This window comes from Corvus kubaryi, unplaced genomic scaffold, assembly GCF_017639235.1.
Source record: "Corvus kubaryi isolate FWS band 111438036 unplaced genomic scaffold, C.kubaryi_AGA036_p1.0 37308, whole genome shotgun sequence".
NCBI lineage: Eukaryota > Metazoa > Chordata > Aves > Passeriformes > Corvidae > Corvus > Corvus kubaryi.
In genome coordinates, this window is record NW_024581096.1 from 11,405,572 (window position 1) to 11,426,792 (window position 21,221).

The 21,221-nt window shown below is 39.2% G+C and overlaps 1 protein-coding gene across 3 annotated transcripts in view; it reads left to right on the plus strand.

Moving 5' to 3' along the window:
• The window catches only part of CPLANE1 (ciliogenesis and planar polarity effector 1), a 60,255-nt gene that overhangs the window by 13,298 nt on the left and 25,736 nt on the right, over positions 1-21,221 (plus strand). For all 3 annotated transcript variants that reach the window (XM_042028473.1, XM_042028475.1, XM_042028474.1), the window contains exons 13-29: positions 787-971; positions 1,715-1,795; positions 2,646-2,810; positions 3,553-3,726; positions 9,213-9,441; positions 9,681-9,805; positions 11,561-11,778; positions 12,016-12,180; positions 13,221-13,359; positions 13,684-13,793; positions 14,865-15,026; positions 15,191-15,299; positions 15,651-15,960; positions 16,388-17,315; positions 18,497-18,660; positions 19,696-19,829; positions 20,405-20,487. In XM_042028473.1, coding sequence (XP_041884407.1) covers positions 787-971; positions 1,715-1,795; positions 2,646-2,810; positions 3,553-3,726; positions 9,213-9,441; positions 9,681-9,805; positions 11,561-11,778; positions 12,016-12,180; positions 13,221-13,359; positions 13,684-13,793; positions 14,865-15,026; positions 15,191-15,299; positions 15,651-15,960; positions 16,388-17,315; positions 18,497-18,660; positions 19,696-19,829; positions 20,405-20,487 — 3,481 coding nt within the window. The remainder of the gene's footprint in view (positions 1-786; positions 972-1,714; positions 1,796-2,645; positions 2,811-3,552; positions 3,727-9,212; positions 9,442-9,680; positions 9,806-11,560; positions 11,779-12,015; positions 12,181-13,220; positions 13,360-13,683; positions 13,794-14,864; positions 15,027-15,190; positions 15,300-15,650; positions 15,961-16,387; positions 17,316-18,496; positions 18,661-19,695; positions 19,830-20,404; positions 20,488-21,221) is intronic.

A 21,221-nucleotide genomic window follows, 5' to 3' on the forward strand; every position in this document is an offset into this window, starting at 1 on the left:
CTTTCCAGAGATTTAGAATATAAGAAGCATTATAACTCACAAATTTAGTCCTACTACAGTAAAACGTATTTCTTAAATAATCCTTAAATGTAGTACTGTGTTCATTGCAAATCTGATATGCAAGGTTCAGTTATCTCCAAGAAGATAATCCGTATTTTTGATTAATTGTGCTCCAGGTGCTGAGGACTGTGCATATGACTTGACTCTTTATGTGTTAATTATGAACCCAGTAGTACTTGAAGATTCAGATGTGTTGCACTTTTGTGCAAGCTTCTTCGAGTGTCTAACAATGTGTATTTGCTTGTATTGTTAAACTTATTATGTATCTGAGCAGGTACATCTAATAGGACTGTGCTAGGCAGCAGGGACTTGCCAGCCCTAAAACCATGCTCTGCAGTCTTGTTTTCTTGTCTTTGCTTTTCTGTGTTAGGCTTTAGTTGTTTTCTAATCAGTCATGTTTATAAAGATGCTGATACCAGTTTTGAGGTTTCTCTGTGTGAGATTATTTCATTTCCCCATTGTTTAGCTAGCAAGGAGATGAATTTTGGGGGCATTTAGATGCTTAAAGTAGATTGCTGTGTTAAGAAAATTCAGAAGAATTAATGTTTGTTAGTCAAAAATGAGGCAAAAAGTGTTTCGTTTTTCCCCCTCACTGAAGTCAAGAAAGTAGTTGATACAACTTAATTTTCAGGTGCATAATGCAAAATAAAAGGAAGTAAGAAATTGATGTAAGCAACTTTGTTAGTTCTTGCTTGATTCCATAATACTGTATTTCTTGAATTACAGGTTGACTGTACTATGGCAACTATTATATAAGAAAGTGCTTTGGTATCAAGTGCAGCTGAAAAGAAAAGTGAACAAGAATGCAAAAGAGGCTTCTGTTGTCTCCTTGCTTTTAAGTCATATACAAGCAACCATTCAGTCTTCAGGAGTGACATTAGAACAACATCTGAAGATGAATTCTATATCTGGTTTGTAAAAACATTAATTGAACACTAGGCAAATTAGGCCCAACTTAATAACAATGAGTGACTACCAGATTTTTAAAAAGTGAACTTCGGAACTTGAAAAATTCTTATGTCCTTTGTTTTGTGTTGTTTCTGCTGAAGTAAATGGGCATCACAATTTGTCTCTTCTGTGTAGAAATCTTGTTTGCTCTATGTGGTCATCATGGGCATGAGCATGTTGTATTCACAAATGTAGTCAGCTTCAAGTAAGCATCTAAATTAGTGTAACCTAAGATAATTGACTTAATCTAGCATATTTATTTTCCAAGCAGTATATAGTTGTAGCCTAATTTCTTAAAATTTACTGTGTTCTGTGTCCTGTGTTCTGCCTTCCTTTTGACTTCTACACTATTAAGCCCAGCTTCCCATTTATGTCTCCCTCTACGATTCTGTGTCCTTGCCATGTTCTTGGTTTCTCTCCCTTAAATGACAGTTCTAGCTCCTCTTCCTCCAACACTCCATACAATGCATGAGCTCCTCCTGGAGGAAAGCTCCTACATTACCTGTCCTGGTGAGGAGTATTCGAAGTCATCTTCTCTCAGATACTCAAAATTTAGACTTAATTGTGAGAATAGAAGTTTACTGGGGACTCACATGTTTCATTCTGCTTTCAGTGAATCTCTGATACTGAAATAAGAGCATATGTATTTGTACATGTAAAAGTAACTATGTAGAGCTTTCAATTTGTTAATATGTCACTTTTATAGGTGAGGAACAGTTCCTTTTAGGCTCATACAGAGAATCTGTGGACATTTGGAAAAGATCTCTTTGTGAACTCAAGATAAAAGGTAAGGGATAAAATCTTTGGGGGTGGAGGGGGTAAGTTGCATAATCGCTTTACATTGTGACTCTGTGTGCCCTTCAGAAAAAGGGGATGAGACACATAAAGGGTCTGACACATATTTGAAATCAAGATGGGATGAATAGACACCAGACTAGTTGCTCTCTGAGAAAAGTCTGTGAATTTCTATTTTGATACCAGTGCTTTCCTGTGATTATGAAGTATTCCTTGCAGAAAAGCTCTAGATATATCTGTGAGCAAGAAAGAGACAATGAAAAAAATATGAACAAAAGTCAATTCCTTTAATAGCTGTAAAATAAAAAGAATTAGTGTTTGGAAAGTAACAAAACTTCTCTCAGGAGTTTTCATAAGAGTTGATTTGAAACAGATATACCACAGTCTCTTTCCAGGCATCATGGGAAAATTTTCTGCTGGTTATTAGAATTATTCTGCTGGTTATTAGAGGAATACATCATTGAGGAAAAACTTCAGAATCTTGGAAGCTTGGTTGATGCTGAAGTAACTCCACTGTGGTTTAGGCATTCTTTCTTTGAAGTCTAGGCTTCCTTAAGCTCTCCTATCTTTGTCTCAACAGTTACGCATAGTATTGTTTTGAAAACTGCATCTGCAGAAGTAAAAATGTTGTGGATGAGCTGTAACTTACTAGGGATTTAGAGGTTGTATAGAAGGATCATACTCTCAAATAGCTGCTCCTGATTTCTATTCCACAAAGTATATGTTTCTGTAGATATGTTTCTGGAGAGGAAAGAACTAGTACTTTCACTTGCTGCATCTGTTTTTGTGTTTGTTTTTTTTTCCAATTGGACTTCTGCCTTTTTAAAAATCTTTTAATGCAGGTGGAAAAAAAGCATGTTTTCTTCAGCGTAGATACTATCTTGCAATACTGTTTTGTCACCTGTATCAGTATAACATATCTGAAGCTCAGGGACTCTGTGATCATCTGGTAAGAGAGATTCTAAGGCGATCACAGCTTTCCGCAAGTCAGATGGAAAAATTTTCCGGTATGTTTATATTACCTAAAAGTGTGATAAGGTATGTTGACACTGTTGAATAACCTAGTGTCTAATTTCTCTGCCCTCACATGCATACTTGACAGCTTTTGATGCTTTTCTCTTTACACTGTTTTCAGTGACTTTAAAGACCTTTTTCTGATCCGCAGATGATATTTCAGCTGCACTTGTTGTAATATGTGTTTAGACAACTCTCACTGTCTTGTAGTGTCCTGCTAAATAATTTTAGACTCTAATCCTCTCAAGGAAAGACTTTGGATAAGAAAAATAAGGGGGAAATTATGTGAATTGATTTTATATTAACTTTTTTTATGATGCAACATGAAAAAATAGCAGATTTTAGTTTGGCTGCCAGTCCTAATTTGACAGTGGGATGTTTTTGCAGGTGCTTGTAGTTTTTTTTTTTTTTTTTTTTTACAAAGTCTAAATCTAAGTGAAATCTGAATTTCCAAGTTTGAACAAGTGTTTTTTTGACTCAGTGCTGGTCTAAATTTGGATACTAGAGGTCCGTCTCCAGTCATTAAAAACCTAGTAAAAAAGTCTTCTAATATTAGTATAATGTGTAATTAGTGTAAAAGATTAAACTCTGTAAGTTCTGAAAGCTTGTCAAGGAATTAAGTAAGTTTGCTCATTTTAAAAGAATGTTTTATAACCTGTGAGTAAATAATTTTAGCATTCAGATTCAAAATAATTTTTCTCATAATGATATAATTTGATTTTTTTTTTTTTTTAGATACCAAGTATTTTCAGCATGAACTATGGATGGTAACCAGCATCCATACTGACACTGCCATGGCTGTGATTCGATCCATGGCACGATTCATGGCTGCTTATTTCACAAAGCAGCTGCTCTATATCTTTCCCCCACATAACGTTGACATCCTTCATCCACTTCACATCAAACAAGGTATTTTTTTTTGCAAGCAGTTTTAGTTGCTTAAATCTTACAGTTTTTCTCATGTGTATCAATGATGTCTGTTATGCTTTAACTTGATGATCAAGTCAGCTTTTCAGTGGAGTAGGAAACAGAAAACAAGGTATAACTGATAAAATTTTTGTTCCAACAGATAGGATCATTTAGGTTGGTGAACACCCGTAAAATCATTGTGTCCAACCATTAATATTGCCAAACCCACCACTAAACCATGTCCCTAAACATTGCACCTGCACATCTTTTAAATACCTACTGGAATGGAGATTCAACCCACCTTCCTGGGCAGCCAGGTCCAATGCTTGACAAGCCTTGTAGAGAAGCAGTTTTTCCTGATATCCAGTGTAAACCTCCCCTGGCATAACTTGAAGCCATTTCCTCTTCTATCACTTGTCACTTGGTAGAAAAGATGGATCCCAACCTGGCTACAGCCTGCCTCCTTTCAAGGAATTGTAGAGAGTGATAAGGTCTCCCCTGAGCCTCTTCTTGTCCAGGCTAAACACCCCCAGCTCCCTCAGTTGCTCCTCACAAGACTCGTGCTCCAGACCCTTCACCAACCTTGTTGCTCTTCTCTGGACAGTCTACAGCCCCTCAATGTCTGTCTTGTACTGAGGGGCCCAGAACTGAACCCAGCATTCAAGCTGGCCTCACCAGTGCTGAATAGAGGGACAGTCAATCTCTTTTTCAGTTCACTTAGGGAGAGTAGTCTCTCTTGCTCATGCTATGGAGACGTCTCCACAAGAACAGTTCCCTTATGGCTTCAGTGTCGCAGCGAGACAGCCGCCCGGGTTGGTTCTCTGCTCACATATGAAAGTCCCTTCCCCGGACCTAACAAGCTTTCCCCACAACTGTTTTCGAGGGTCCAATCTTGAGCTACTGTGGTACCATTTTAAGGTTGGGCTGTTCAGAAGCAAAGGTTCTCTTCACCTATCTCTGGGAGCATCTTCAGCTCCAGGAACAGAGGTCTTCTTCTTCCCTGGGAGCAAGGGTCTTAATCACTTTCATCTCTCTCTGTTCAAGCTTCTCATCAAATCACAGCTACTTCAACATTTGCTTATTTCAGCACAGATACTTTTGCTCACAATTGCAATTTGAACGCTTCACCCCCCATCCTTTCATGAAATTACAGTGGGTATTTTGATGTATCATAGTCCATCACCATAGCTTTGCAACAGAATTTCAGCTTCTAGGTTTGAAGCATCTCCTCCTTCTCCTTCCTCAGGGTTTCAGCTCTTCCTTCTTCACTGACTTTGGTGTCTTTATGGTGTTTTCTTCACGTGGCTTCACTTTTCCTTATCCTCTGACTTGGGAGAGGATTGATGTCTGCAGGCTTCATCTGTTCTGGACAATCTTACAGCACTAAGAGAGTTAATCTCACCCAGGCCCCGCAGCTGGAATTTGCCTCTCACTGTTGGTCACATGATCTTTGTGGGGCAGTGGCCTCAGATGAATTTTGGCCGCGCTGGGCGAGGGCCGGGCTGGCCGAGCCGTGCCGCAGGGCTGCCTGCACGGAGCAGGGCTGCGGAGGGAAGAGGGCCGCGGAGGGAAGAGGGCCGCGGAGGGAACAGGGCCGCGGAGGGAACAGGGCCGCGGAGGGAACAGGGGCACGGAGGGAACAGGGACACGGAGGGAACAGGGACACGGAGGGAGCAGGGACACAGAGGGAGCAGGGCCGTGGTTGGAGCAGGGACATGGAGGGAGCAGGGCCGTGAAGGGAACAGGGCCACGGAGGGAACAGGGACACAGAGGGAACAAGGCCACGGAGGGAGCAGGGCTGTGAAGGAACAGGGACACGGAGGGAACAGGGCCACGGAGGGAGCAGGGCCGCAGAGGGAACAAGGCCACGGAGGGAGCAGGGCCGTGAAGGGAACAGGGACACGGAGGGAACAGGGCCGTGGATGGAGCAGGGCCACACAGCTCCAGGGTGGCTGTTTCCCGGCCGGCCCGGCTCGCACTGAGGGGGCTGCGCTGGGTGTCCAGCGAGCAGAAGCAGCTGAGATTTCAGCCAAGCCGTGCCGTGGCTGACCCAGCTGGGCCGCGCCCTGGGCTCCCAGTTACCTGTCCAAAAGCTGGAAGAAAAAGAGCTTTCCCGGGGTTTGTTCATTTTTAAATGTGGATCACAGAGGTGTGTCAAGCTTCTTAACTGGCTTTAAAAAGTTGCCAATGTTCAAACTAGCCAGTTGATTGGTTCTGTCGGGTCTAGAGGAAGCTGTAAGCATCTCTTTGCAAAAAATCACTTCTGTGGCTGATGGAGCCCTCTTTAACTAAAAACCCAAACTATGCTAAACCGTGACACCCCTGCACCACAGTTAGGCTGAGAGGTCTGTAGTTCCCCAGACCCTTCTTCCAGCTCTTCTTGTCAATGGGTGTCTCTTTTGCCAACCTCCAGTCAGCTGGAACCTCCCTGGTGAGCCAGGACTGTTGGTAATGATGGAAGCTGGCTTAGTGAGTACTTCTTCCTCAGTACCCTTTGGTGCATCCCATCCAGCCCAGTAGAACTGTGTGTGTCTGTCATGGGTTAGCAAGCATAGTCCCGGAAGTGATGTCCTTGCAGGGGGGTGCTTACAGCTTCCTCTGTGACCTGACAGAGCCTATCAGCTGGCCAGTTTGAATATGGACAATTCTTTGAGCCACTTAAAGTTGTGACCGCCTCTGTGATCCACACTTAAGAATAAACAAACCCCAGGCAGAGCTCTCTCTCGTTTCCAGTGCTGGGACAGGTGGCTGTGGGCCCCATGTGAGGCCCAGCGGGCCCGGCTCAGGCCAGGCTGGGCTGGGCCATGGCCATCCTGGAGCCGATGGGCCCTGTTCCACCCGTGGAACCCCCCCACAGCCCTGCTGTGGGCAGCCGGAGCGGCTCGGCTCTCCCCCCTCTCCAGTGAGGCCAAGATTCAGCTAAAGCTGCTCTGCTGTCCGGCAGAGATCATGTGACCGACAGTGATAAGCAACATTCCAGCTGCAAGGCCTAGGTGAGATTAACCCTTTTATTGCTATGAAAAGCTGAAAACCTGAGGGAGGAGAAAGAAGAGATGCTTAAAGCTGAAATTCTGTTGTAAAGCTATGATATATCAGAGCATCCCGTTGTAATTTCATGAAGATATGGGGGGTGGAGTGTTCAGCTCGTAAGCAAAAGCACCTGCGCTGAGATCGACAGATGCTGACGCAGCTGTAATTTCATGAGAAGTTTGGACAGGGAGAGATGGAAGCGATGAGGACTTTTGCTCCGCACGGGAAAGGAGAAAACCTCAGTTCCTAGAGATGCTCCCAGAGATAGTCCTGGAGATGAAGATGAGGAGGACCCTTTGCTCCCAGGGAAGGAGAAGGGTCTCTGTTCTTAGAGATGAAATGCTCCCAGAGATGGGTGAAGAGAACTTTTGTTTCTGAAGGGCTCAACCTTAAAATTGTACCCCAAAATCCTTCAAGAGTGGACCCTCAAAAGCAGTTGTGGGAAAAGCTGCAAGTTGGGGGAAGGGACTCACATGCGAGCAGAGAGACTCCTCTTCCAATGGACTGAACAGAGTTATTTGGAAGTGGGCGGCTGTCTCGTTGTGATAATGTTTTCATAGCATGAACAAGAGAGACTCCTCTTCCTAAATGGACTGAACAAGGTTATTATGGAAGTGGTAAACAGACTGAACATCTTAAGGGTTGTCTTTTTACATTGTCACTTGGAGAAGGGAGAAAGGTGGGGGGAAGTGTTCTGAAGGTGTGGTATGATTTTTTTTTTTCTTCTTTTAGGTCTGTTAATAAACTTCTTTATATTCTTTCAAGATTGGTCCCTGCTTTGCATTTCTCCTTATTCTTATCTCACAGAAGATAAACAGTAATGAGTATTTTGGACCAAACCACTGCACTAAATTGGTGTTTCTGCCCGGTTACAAAGCAAACCCGCTACAGTGTCTTAAGTGGTGTATGAGGTTGCTGACCACTTTCCCTTGGATTGGGGTCTTCATTCTGTTTGCCATCCCTGTCTTCCAGCTCAGGGGCTTTATTAATCAGAAAACTGGTCTTATTACTAAAGACTGTGGCAGGGAAGGCATTAAGTACCTCAGCCTTTTTATCAACTTTTGTCACAATTTTGACTGAAGATCTGGCTCTGACTGACTTTGATCCTCCCAGAAGTGAGATAACAGCAGTGCTTAAGAAGTAGTTGAATTGGATCTGTGATCCAGTGTGACCCCAACTGAAAAGCCAGAGGAAAGCATTTTTTGCTTATCTAAAAGTCAAGCTCTTGGAAGCCAAAATGCTTCAGATACCATATTGTCAAAGCAAGTGAGAAAGTCAAGTTGCTTTGGTGTTGAACCCAAGTAGTATTTGTTAGTTTAAGTCCTGCTTCTCAGCTTTTTCTGAGAATTACTGTTTATCACAGTGAGTGATTTCAGCAATATTCCATTTAAAGATTTCCTTTGTTAGGAAATTTTTATTTTCAGAGTTATGTTTTCAAATGTTTGTGGGAATAAAGATTTGTTTGAAAGTATTTTAAGTACTCTACCACTAAGTTAATATTATAATCCCATATATTTTTCTACAGTGTTGACTTACTTTGATTGATTATGTTTTCTGTAGTGTATTTGAATACATTGAGTATTTTTAATGTTTCTGTACTACAGCATGCACTGGTATCTACTTCTTTCTTCATGGTCTTTTGGACGCTTTATTTAGACAGCTTTCAAATAAAACCTACAAAATAAAACCTTGATTTTAATATTGATTAGGCAAAGATTGATGTATGTGGTGAGAAAATCGTGGTAAAATTAGTTGCACAAGCTGGATTAGTCTGAATATCTCCTAAGTAATGCAATTGTCTGAGCAAAACAGAAACTGTGAGAGATGCAAATAACTGCTTAGAATTCATGTTGGTCAGCACCTCTCCAGGAGAACCAGGAAGCAAAACCTTGAAAAAAAAATCTAAATCTAAACAAAGAAGGAGATATTAAATTTGTCTGAAGTTTGTCTCTATACATTCTCCTAAAATCACAGAATCACAGAATATTATGTACTGTTCTTTTTCAAAAATGCATTTTAACATTCTGTCTTACGCAGTAAGTAGCAAAATGAGTACAAACAATGTGGGTACACTAGGAAAACTCTAGGAATTTCCATTTATCTCAGGTGTACCCTCTGGCATATCCTACAGATATCAGGAATATTTGCAAATGATCCATCAGTGTGATTGAGTCTTTAAAGTAAAAAAACCCACCAGTTTTGCACTTGCTTGCATATCCCACATTATTAAGCAGAAAAATAGCCTATTCTGAGCACACTATTATACCATTGCATGAGCTCCCTGTGCCTGCTGCAGATAAACTTCCATAGTGTGCCTCTAATAAAAGTAGATTAGTAATAAAAGCAGTAGTACACTGAAACGAATCCCCAAGCGATGTGAACTAATGAATTCTAGATTATTCATCTGATAGCATGCGGGTTTATGTAAACTTTAAAATGTGTTTTTCATGTCACAGACTTACCTCCTCGTGTCATTCCACTGCAATACTGTTTGGTTACCAGAGCTGTGGGGGACCAGAACCTTTCATCTGTATGGACACCTGAATATGCTCTTGATTTGTTCTTTATTGGTGGACTCATTCCAGAGGCTGTGTGGTTAGCACACACGCTTGGGGACTGGAAGCTCTCTGTTTCAATTGGTCTGGCCTACAAGCTGTATTGTCAGAACTCTGATGAGCTCTCAAGGTAAATTTACACTTGGAATTAGTATACTATATTTTGTTATATAGTTATTTGCATGAAGTTTATTGTGACAAGCCATATATATTGCCTTAGAAATTTATGTTCCCAGGCTCCTGGTAGGTATAGGACTTAAGGTGTTATGATTAATTATTTTAACATAGGTATTCATTTAACAGATCTTCAGTGGATTATGTATGGATATTACTTTGTTATTCATGAGAAGTTTCTTATTATACTTTCAGACTGAAAAAAGCAGAGTGTCACCTGCCATTAAGCTTATTACCAATGCAGACTTTTCAGGAAAAGTTACAGTCTCTATTAGGACAGCCAGTAACTTCAGGACATACTAAATACAAGAAGTTCACAGGTACTTGAAATGAAAAATAATTGTGGTTATTTTTCATGTTATTTGACTACATACTCAGTATGTATTATACTCTGAGAAAGAAACAATTGCTTTCTCTTCTCCAGTCTGTGTATTACTGTTGTAATGTATTCAAGCACTTTAACTTCGTGAGGGTGTGTGTTTTGGCTTTGATCATTCCAGAAATGGAGTGTATTATCAATCTTGTCTTCTGTATTTGTATTGTCCAAACTCTTATTTGACTATATTTGATATTAACTTGTTTGGAAGAAAACTAAAGCTTCGTTAAACAAAAATTTAATGTATTAACAGTATGGAAAGTATCATCACACTTGAAATTAGCTACAAGAAGGTGTTTCGTTTTGGGTTTTCCTTTCTCTTGAAGTGGGTCTCCAGGTCCAGCAGCTAGCAAGGCTGTGTTCCCAGTAGGCACATACACAAGCACACATACACAGCACTTACATACAACTGGCCACACATGAACTCCTACAGACCTGCTCACTGCTAACACGGGCAGCACCAACAATCCTAACACATTTCCCTCTCCTCTTCGTCAGGGTGAAGGTCTGCATATAGATACCTGTTTGTACATTCTTCCAGTAGCTGGGCCAGTAGCAAGACCAGTAGCTGAGTGTCACAGGTTGCTCATGTCTGTGTATATGAGCCCCCAAAGCCCCAGCCCCTCTCTGTTTCCCAGTACAGACCCACTCACAAACACCCTCTTCCCCCCCACACACACTGTCCATGCACCGCTGCAGTATCTGGCCTTGAGTATACAGCCTGTCCAGATGCCTGACACACACATACCTAGGTACACACTGTATTTCTGGCGTGTGGTCATGACTCCCTGGTTCTCCTCTTGTCTTGCCCTTAGAGACAGGAAGACACACAAGCAGGTCTCTCAGTTGTCTCTCTGGCTTGTTGCAGCAGGGAATTACTGCAACTTGTATAGACAACGAGGCCTGTGGAAAAGAAATATAAGGACCGATTCCTGATAGATGTTTCAGAGAGGTGTTTATTTTCCAGCCGCATGGCCGGGGACTGCCAAGGAGCTGTAGCAATCAGGGGACAACCAGGGTCCTTCCTGGGCAGGGGAACACAAAACAACCAAGGGGGGAACGAGGTTGACCAGGGAGCAGGGAAACCCCAGGGCCTCCACCCCAGGGTGCCCCTCCCCCTGGACCCCACGCCACGGGGGAGGAACCCCAACACTGGCTGTTGGCCAGATCTTCACTGGTACCTGCAGGTCCTGCGAGGTCCTTACTAAATACTTTACTCCTGAAATGCACACCATTAGCTAGATCAATCTGCCTTCATTTACATTTTACAGGAAGTTTACTGGCACAATCTGTATTTTTTACTCTGTTTTTGTCTCTTTGAAAACATTTCAAGTTCTTATCAACAGGTGGATGTACTTACTGATAAAAGAGTTGCTTCAGTCCTTATTAATAGTGTACCTAGTTTATGCCTTCTTGTTAAGAATCATCTGCCAGAATGTTATGCCAAGCAAATGCCTGGCTAAAAAGTTCAATTCTCTGCCTAGAAAAGCAATAGCCTCCACAGTAATGGAGCAAAATTTAAAATTAATAATTGAATACTATTTTTAAATGTATGAGATCTTATCTTAAAGCAAGTAGATGAAGTCTGTCATTGTAATATATGAATGCAAATTCAGATAACATAATCTCATGATGTCAGAATGAAGATCCATGTATTGATACAATTAATTTATCAGCTTCTGGGCTTAATATGTCATAGATCCCATTGAAGAGGAAGATGCAGATGTTCTTTACAATAAAATACAGGAACTACTAAAAGCAGCTGTTATGGCAGATGTTGATATTCTCTCAGAGACATTTCAGCTTTTGATGGATTCTGCCAAGGATCTTTGCAGAAAGTTTTACGGTTTGGTTCCAGTTGGGCTTTATCTTCCAGCACCACCATTGTACTGTCCTCAGCCAGCTTCCCTCAGTGAAGTAAGTATGTTTCTTGTGTGTTTGTTTAGATGTATTTATGAACCTTCATGAGCTTTGTTCTGGTTCCTTTCAGCTCATTTTTCTGTTTTCTTTCATATCTGCTTGTTTACTTAAGTAGCACAACGATGATAAGAAAGTACGTGTGCATGCTGTAAAGAAGAAGGGATTAGGACCAGAAACAACATTTAATTATATGTCCTTTCTAATTTTGGGGTTTGTTTGTCTTTGCATTTTCAGGAAGACAGCGATGGCATTCTTCTAAAAATGGAGAAAGAAGTCCGTCAGAAAGTGTCAGGAGTTCTTCAGCGAATTATCTTGCTCTTGCGGGCTGCTCGTTGTTCTTGCTCCGCAGCACAGTGGTATATTAGGCAACTGAAGTGGGCAAGAAAAGTTATGCAGAAAGTAAACATTTAACTTTATATTTTTAACTTGATTATCAGTTGTAAAGATTACTGACAAATTTGCAGCTGCAGGAGCATTCAGTCTCACCTGGGCTTTGATGTCATGTTTTGTACGTGTCATCTTCTAGTTTTACACTCATGTTCATTTTTTTTAGGAAACCGGAACTTAAAGATTTAGGGTGTCTAATTCATAAAGTGTTTCCTTTTGGGTGTCTTTCTATACCTGCTTGGTAACATACAAATTCATTTATTGTCCATTTGAAAGAAAAAAGCAGACTTTAATTGGGAGTTATAGCTGTTAGGTGGAAACATGCTCCAAATCACTTAGGGTTGGATATGGAACAGAGAAGATAATGCTCACTTCAGGTAAAGGGTCATCTCCATGCATAGAACTTGTAAGATTTCATTTTACTTTTGTGCAATTTGTTTGCACAGAAGCAAGTTCAGAATAAATAGATTGAAAGTTTTTGTGTAAAATCAGCCTTTCCTTAGGTCATTGTAACACAGCTACTTAAGGAAGATTGAGTTAATACAGTGGCTGTCTCTCTTCCTGCAATGCCCTTGCAGCAGCATTAATGCAGTGACTGAGATCACAAACTGATCTGACTAACAAGTATTTACTTCTGTTTGCATGGTCACATGCTTAATGTTGGCATGGGGAGCTGGTCAGACGTACCAACTGAAACTGGAGGCAAAGCTGATTAGCCTTGGTGACAGCAACCTGGACTGTGTTGAATTAATCTGGTTTCTTGGTTGTGATCTTAGTTCTTCTTATACTTTGTTACTCTTGTATTTCACAGTAATCATGAGTACCATTCAAACAAAAGCATTTTTTGTGCCATAGCTCATATTAAACATATTCCCTTAAATGAATTTTTGGAGTAGTGAGTTGAAGAAAATGGAAAGCCAGCTTAAGGGAGTTTTACTCATCTTGGCAGTATTCTGCTAATATCCGAGAGGCTGTGCATTCTGTAGTGATGCATGTAAAATGTTAACTGATTTTCATTTCCATTTTGATTGTTTATTTACTTATTTTTATAGATTCGAATGAAAGGTTCTCTTCCTTCGCTGAGTCCATTCCCAGAGACTTTGCTTCGTTACTGCAGTTTCCGCACTGTTCTCTGTGGATCTACATCTTCTGGACGCCATCAGTTTGATGACATGACCTGTAAAATTTTAGGTCTGTATGCAATAACATAAAATAATTTAGAGAAAATCCACATGTGGCAAATAAACTCTTATTAGCTTGAAATAGTATATTGCAATGTGTCAGGAACACATTTCATTTCCAGGTTTTATGTTAGTTATCAAAACTCTTATTCTAAAATGTGCAGTTCTAGATTCAGGGCAGGGGGTCATGCTACAGACCTGACAGATGTGAAAGAACATGAACACTAAGTGGGACTAAGGAGCTGTAGCTCCAGAGCAATACTGAAAAATATCAAGCTGTTCTATTTAATTTATTAAAATAGAATCTCACCATATTGCATGTTTGTATTTGTAGGTTGGTTCAGGGAGTTCTGTGCGTTATGCTGGATGTTTCATGTTCGTGAAAAATTATCTGACAACTGTAGGCGGTACCAAACTGCAAGGGAAAATATTAACAATATCAAGGTAATTATACTAGTAATATAGTAGAGATACATTTTAATTGTGTGAAGCTATGAGAAGAATTCTAAAGGTCTGTTGTATATTTCTGTGAGAACTTTTATTTGCGTAATAAAATAAAATGAGCGCAGTGCTTCCAATGTGAATCATGTGTTTGATGCTACGGAGCAGTGCTGTGCATGTGAACTCCATCTTCCTGACAGTATTTCTGTTAGGCTTTTGCTTGGTATTTAACTCAGAAGAGCAATAGCTGCCAGGAGAGCAATAGCTTCTACATTCGTTGACCTAAGAATTTACTGTCTGGGTGGGGGTTTTTTTCCCCATTAGGTCAAGATATTTTGGGTATTTCCTGAATAGTGTATATTTAATACACACAAAATGGGGTTTATGGTGTACTAAATATACAGGGTTTTCAGAAAGAATAATGAAAAAAATAAAAACTTCATCACCTTTTCTTTACTTATACCCTCATCAATTGATGTCAGAGGTTCAGGAAGAAAAAGAAAGAAACTACTAGCATATTTGTCATGTATTCTGTAAAAAGTCCAAAATTTTTCTTCACCAGAAAAACCAAGTTTCAGATAAACAGGATGGCTCTGTTTCAAATGGTAGAATATTCTGATTTTTCTGTACTTTGTGTGACAGTGGCAAATGAGATAGAAAATACTGTTCAAAATAAACTGATCCATCTTAAAAGCCTCTTGCAAGGCTTAATTATCTTGCTCACGAGAAAGAATTTATGATCACCTGAAGTCAGAAGTAGGATTATTTACTTCACAGTTTAGGCAAATCCTCAAGTTTTACCCTGACTGCAAACAGACTCTTCAGCAGAGTGTTAATGGAATTATTTCCTAAGCTGGTTTAAAAAAGCTCTTCTTTTTTTCTCCTTTTTTTTTTTTAATGTACATTGTGATCTGTTACAACCTTGATCTGTCTCCTGCCCTCACGCACTACTGTTTGGCAGATAAGTTAGAGATTTTTATTTTCTAGGAAAGAAGCATTACTATTTGTAATGTATGAATAATTTTGCTGAAATATATTGTTCATACCAATTAATGTTTCTGGTGATTTTTTTAGGATCTGAATAAGAATGGATATGATGTCTCCACAGTTGAGCATTGTCTGAATGCAGTGGAGTGGGCTTGTCGAATGCTTCCTTTCTGCAGGTTCATGAATGTTGAAGAATTAGTTCAAGATGTAATTTTGAGTCTGCTTGGAGAATTGCCACCAATAAAAAAGGTGAAAGACCTTAAAACTAGAATAAAAGCAATAGAGATTATCACAAATATTTCTCCTCCTTGGAAGAGCTACTAGTTAGATTTTCTAGTGGTATAAGTTCTGTGTGAAAAGACACCTTACTTGTATGTTAGCTACTGGAAAAGATGCTCTTTTTTTTTGTGTAGGTGGCAGAGATTTTTGTAAAAGCATTTCCTAATCCTGAAGATATAAGAGTTTCACTAAGAGATAAATATCATGGACTTCAAGAGCGACTAAGTCACAGTATTGTTAAAGGTAATGTTCATCCCTCTTCAGGAAATTTTAAACAAATTTTATTTTTTATCCTACTTTCTAATTTGTGAGAATACTTTCTTTCATACTCCATGCAAAACAATTATTGTAGTTTTCAGTTAGACAGCTGAGTTTTGTGACAATTTCTGTATTTTCTGTCTGGTATGTGTATACCAAACACAGAGTATCATGGCTTTCAAAATGTTGGTGGTTCTTCACTTTATCACAGTTTCTTGTTAAATTTATAAATTACTCTAATTTATGATTTTAGTTGAAATCTAATTCATGTCTAAATTTGAGACACTAACTCAAAACTGAAGATTAAGATTGAAAACTTGATTTTCTTTCTTTTAGTAGGCCCTGAAAATGAAGAAATGATGTCTGTTGTTATACAGGCTGCTGAAGAAGTGAGGAAGAAGGCCTTGAGACGTGTAGTAAAGAACATAGGCCCTATAGAAATCAACATTTGGGAGCCAGTAGAAGAGGGAGCATCAAATGATGAGGAACACTGTTATGACAGATTCTCACTAGGCACTAGTCTTAGCACGAGCACACTTACTGATCTTGGGAATCCTCAGATATATAGTGATACAGACACAGCAGACACACTTTCCAATGCTTTGTTTACTGAGGAAACAAGAGCTCAAACACCGTCATTCCCAAGGTATGAAAAAATTGCAGCAGAAAGCTTTTGATTTAAATAAAGGGGAAAACGAAAGAAAAAAGAGTTGTGTCCTGCTGATCAAGTAATCTCTTCACCAAACAGGGTGATTGTCACTTTGGGTGATTTATCAAGTGAAGAATTACAAATTTACCAAATCTTAGAACATCTTAGGATGTTATATCAGTTAGTATGTGACTAATATGTTATTGAAGTGTAAATTATTATCAGCTATGTCCACATGTTACTGCCTAGTTTCTGTCTATGGATTTTGGATTTGATTAATCTACCACTTCAGCATTGTACTAATGTAAATTTGGGTTTGTTCATTTGCCTTTTTTAACACCAATGGAAGAAAAGGAGCTAATGTTGCATGTAATTCTTAAAATGGATTTGGGTATTAATGGTTCTTACATTTATTGTCTTACAGGGATAACGAACTCCAACGACAAAGGGAAATAGGCAGCAAAAATACCACACACAAGATAAAAGCTCCTAATTGTAAAACAAAACATAAAGTATGTCAAAGAGACATGCTTAATCCATGTAATTTGCCTGTAGTTGGTGCATGGGAATTTGAACGTGATGATGATGAGTATGTTAGATTTTTAGAACTCTTTTTGAGTTATGTTCTTGAGAGAGACCTGATAAAGTATGGTGAGCTTGGAATTCCATTTCTCACTAGCTTTTCTGGGCTGCTTCGAGAGCATGAATTGAACTCTCTCTTTTTTGATGTTCACACAACACTAAAACGTCGACAAAACAAAACTAGAAGTCAAAGTGTGTTTAGCGCAGGGTCTTGCTATACTGTCACCCTGGCATCTTGTGATCCTGAAAAAGTGCCTGCCTGTAGTGAAAGCAAAAATATTTTGGAAAAACCAACAATTGTACAGTCCATTGTACAGACCACAGAACCTTCTGTGCATAACCTAATGAAAGGACATCAAGAAGGATTATTTGGTTTAAAATACAAGTCAATTTACAGAGCTCAGACTGACAATCAAGAAGTCACTGTTGCACTAGCAAGCCAGACCTTTCCTAAGCATACTTCCTCTACCCTGCAAACTCAGGCAACTTCTAAATACATTTACAAAACTCTTGATGTAGTCGGTATTCTGCCAGCAGAAGAACTGCCTATAGAATTGACAGGCAAGTTGAGCAATATTGCAAAATTGCTGGAGTGGATGATCAGATGGTCTGATAAAAGACTGCTCTGTGGTTCCAATAAACAAGATTCTTTAGAGGAGCCTCTCCCAATGATACATGTGAAAACATCATCGGCAGCTGTCCTTTCATCTTTTTGGTTGTTAGAACAGCTATATGGAGACAGATCTCTAACAAACAGCTTTAGATGTAAGGTAAGAAAAAGGATGGGACAAGTGTCAATGAAATGTGTGAGTGAGTTATGCCAGTAAAGAAAGTCACATACATGTTTTACCTCATAGTTCTGTTCTCAGTAAAACCTGGAGTATTGAGTAACAGCCTTTCTTTTAAGAGTTGCTAAGAAAAGAGAAAAATTCCAGAAATACTGAAATTCTCTCTGTAAAAATACTTGAGTTGGAGATGAAAGTTCTCTGCAAGTTCAAAATATAGCTCATTTATCCAGATACCACATTTTTTGCACAAATTCCTGTAAGTTTGGCCACTGTGTCTAGTCTTAGACATCATCTTTGAGGAAACCTACTACTGGAGATAGAATATGGCAAAGCAAGGCAAAGAATAAAGAAGCAGTTTCTCTTGGAAGAGCTTAAGTTCATTTGTCTTTGAGGACAGTGCAGATACAGTCTGACTGGAGTATTTAGACTGGTTAAAGACTGGTGAAAAATGACTAGCACTGTTACAGAGATTTGGAGTATATGTGTGTATATGAAAGAAGAGATTTGCCAGGAGAACCTGGTAGGTATTGCTTTAGTTTATACTTTCAGGACAACTGGATCACTTAGCTCCTTTAATTAACAGTACCTAGAATCAGAGAATACATTAAAGGCTTTGAGGGGAGAGGGTTGTGGGACTTTTTTTGAGAAGGCTTTTCTCCCATTTCAAAAGAGATTTTTTTTTTCATACTTTTTGCTTGTATTTTCTGGTTTTTTGGACAAGTATTTTATTTACAGCTTACAAATTTTCTGCATGCACCTAACCACAAGATTATGTATGTCTTTGCCTTTCATACTGTTTTCAGTGGTAATTTGAGAGTTCCATATTACACCTGATTAAGGCCAAATCTTACTGTATATATTTGTCTCAATTATATTGTCATATAGTGTCTTTGACAATTAACACTCAGTTGACACTGACAAATCTTTCTTAGATTTCATTTGGATAATTCAGAGGACCATTGCTTCACTTAATGCAAAAAGGGCAGAAACTCAGCGTTTCACAGGCAACTGTAAATCCAGGATTTCTTGGCTCTATGATAAAGAAAAGGATACGAATTAAGCATAATCATTCTATATGAAAGCATTGTGGTTTTTTAAAAGTGTCTGGTTTTTTGGGTTTTTTTAAAGTAGTGAATTTTGTTTATCATTATTTTTATTAATAGCATCCAGATAATCAGTATCTGAAAGAAATTGCATCTCTATCAGAGGCCCAGTCTAGAACAGACAAAGAAAGTAGTATGGATGAAGGCTCTTCCATAGTGGCCAATTCTCCTCCTGGTGTCCAGAATGTACAAGCCTATGATGATCTTTGTGAAAGTGATTTGGGGTAATTTTTTTTTTTAACCTAAGAGCTCTAGTTGATCATAATTCTTCTGTTGAGCACCATGAAAAGATCCACTGTTATTATGTGTTATATATGTGTTTCGTTTTGAGTGAAAAGTCAAAGTTGTGCATATTGGTTACAGCTGCATGAAGCAGATTAAATATTCTCCATCAGCACAGGTACATTAGGTAGAGAATAATGTAGCTGTTGCATATTAAGTGAATTGTACATGGTTGTTTATAAACTTAGTGATGTGGAAATAGAATCTAGATTTCCAGTATCATGGGTATCATGGTTTTCTCAAAGAATTCAGATAACTTCCCCTCTCTTCACTGTAATTTTTTATGATTTGAGATGATTTATGATTTGAGTTCACAATGTTCGTTTATTTTCCCCTGGATTTGTAATCTAGCTGTGTTCATATGTGTGCTTGTCAGAAAAATAGATGGAAAAAGCAGTAATATTTGTTAATATCTTGCACTGTCCTGAAGATGAAGAATCCTTAACCTGAACTCCTCTGTGGCATTTCATCTTCTGTTGCAATAAAGAAAAAAATAGATCTCTAGTATTAGAAGATACATGTATAGAGAGAGAGTTAGATAGATCTCTAGTACTCTGAAAATAATCTCTAGTATTTTGAGACATTGTTGTATGTCTTGTCTGACAATTTGCTATTTTTTTTTAATGAAGGAAGTTTCTGTGAGGGAGATAAGTGTAGCCTTAACCAGATGATTTTGAAGACATAGCACAGGTTTGCTTCCATTTTTGGTAGATCGTGTGTGTTGGTTACATTTTTCTGGAAACAGCTCATCTGAAAGAGTGTACCATTAATGACACTAAAATATCACAGCTATCCACAAAAAAAAATTAAGCTTGGTTGAAGTCATAGTCAGAGAGAAAACTTAAATGAATATTGATTATATCACAACAGTGTTTATTTTACAGTTAGGCACTAACCTGCAATCTGAAAGGAGCAGCATACTCGAAGTGAGCCAGATACTTATGTTGTTAATTACCTTTTGTAATCCCAATTACCAGAATGTCTACAAAGTCAAAATATTTTGATAAGAAGGAAATTAATCATGGAAATAATTCTGTCCCTCTAATGACTGAAGATCTGAATGAAGTGGGACCATTTGTTCAGCAGGAGTTGAGTGTAACACCAGAACAAGGTTTGTTTTAATGGTATATCCTTTTACTATGGTCTGACATATAAAGCAGTAGTTTTGCATGAGTATGATTTTATGTCCCTCTGTTTATTTAATCAAAAAATGTGAGTGTTTTCATTGTTGTATTGGAATTATTTTATCCAGTTTGTATTATAACTAAATTATGTAAAATTGCTTTATCAAGACTTTCCAATTACTATTTCACTTATGTTAATTTTTTGCTATAGAGATAGAACAATGTATGATATATATGAGAGAACATGTTCTGTTCTCTCATATACGTTCATTCCAGAAATATTCATGCAAGTGTGTAAAACAATTTGCAAATTTTAACAGCTGAGTATGCATAAGTTATCGTATTTGTACCCTTTATATAAGCTGCTTTTTTTTTACCTCTCTCTTCGGGAGCATGTATCAACGCTACTAAGAACGCAATTTTGAATTTGCTGAAGCAACTTTGAACACTTTACTCCACACTAGTAAAAGAGTGAATTAATGTGACCTGCTGTCAGAAATTGCATAAAAGTACTATAATCCATGTAGTTTTCTAATTTAGAGTAATTGTGTTTATTTTGTAGAGTTCTTTGAGGAACCATATGAAACTCCGAAGAGCTCCAATAGCTCTGTCAAGATCAAACCTGTAGAACATCAAAGAGAACAGGCAAGTTACCACAGAATCGTCAGGGATAATAGAAACATTTGGATTTGGAAGGGACCTGAAAGATCATCTCATTCCAAACCCCCTGCCATGGGCAGGGACACCTTCTACTACACCAGATAGATTATCCAGGGCCCCATCCAACCTGGTCTTGAACACATTCATGGATGGAACATCCACAACTTCTCTGGGCGACCTATTCCAGTTCCTCACCTCCTCACAGGAAAGAATTTCTTCCTCTAATCTAATCTAAACCCACCCTTTTTCAGTTTGAAGTAATTCCCCCTCTCCTATTACTATGTGCTCTTTGTAAGAGGTTCATCTCCAGCTTTCCTGTAGGCTCCTTGAGCTACTGAAAGACTGCTCTAAGGTCTCCCTAGAGCTTTCTGTTCATTATGCTGAACAACCCCAACTCTGTCAGCCTTTCCTCATAGGTGCTCCAGGCCCCTGAACACCCTTTGTCCTGGGCTTGCTTTAGTAGGTCCATGTCCTTCTTGTATTGGTGGGCACAGAGCTGAACACAGTACTCCAGTGAGTCTTCTGAGGACAGAATAGAGGGGAGAATTGCCTCCCTCAATCTGCTGGCCACATTGCTTTGGGTGCAGCCCAGGAAATGTTTGGCTTGGACAATCTCTCAGTATTCCTCACCCTGTCCTTGTTTCCACCCTCTGTAAGCTTCATTTTTGTGTTTGACTTTGTCTGGGAACTCCTTGTTCATCTATGCAAGCCTCCTGGCG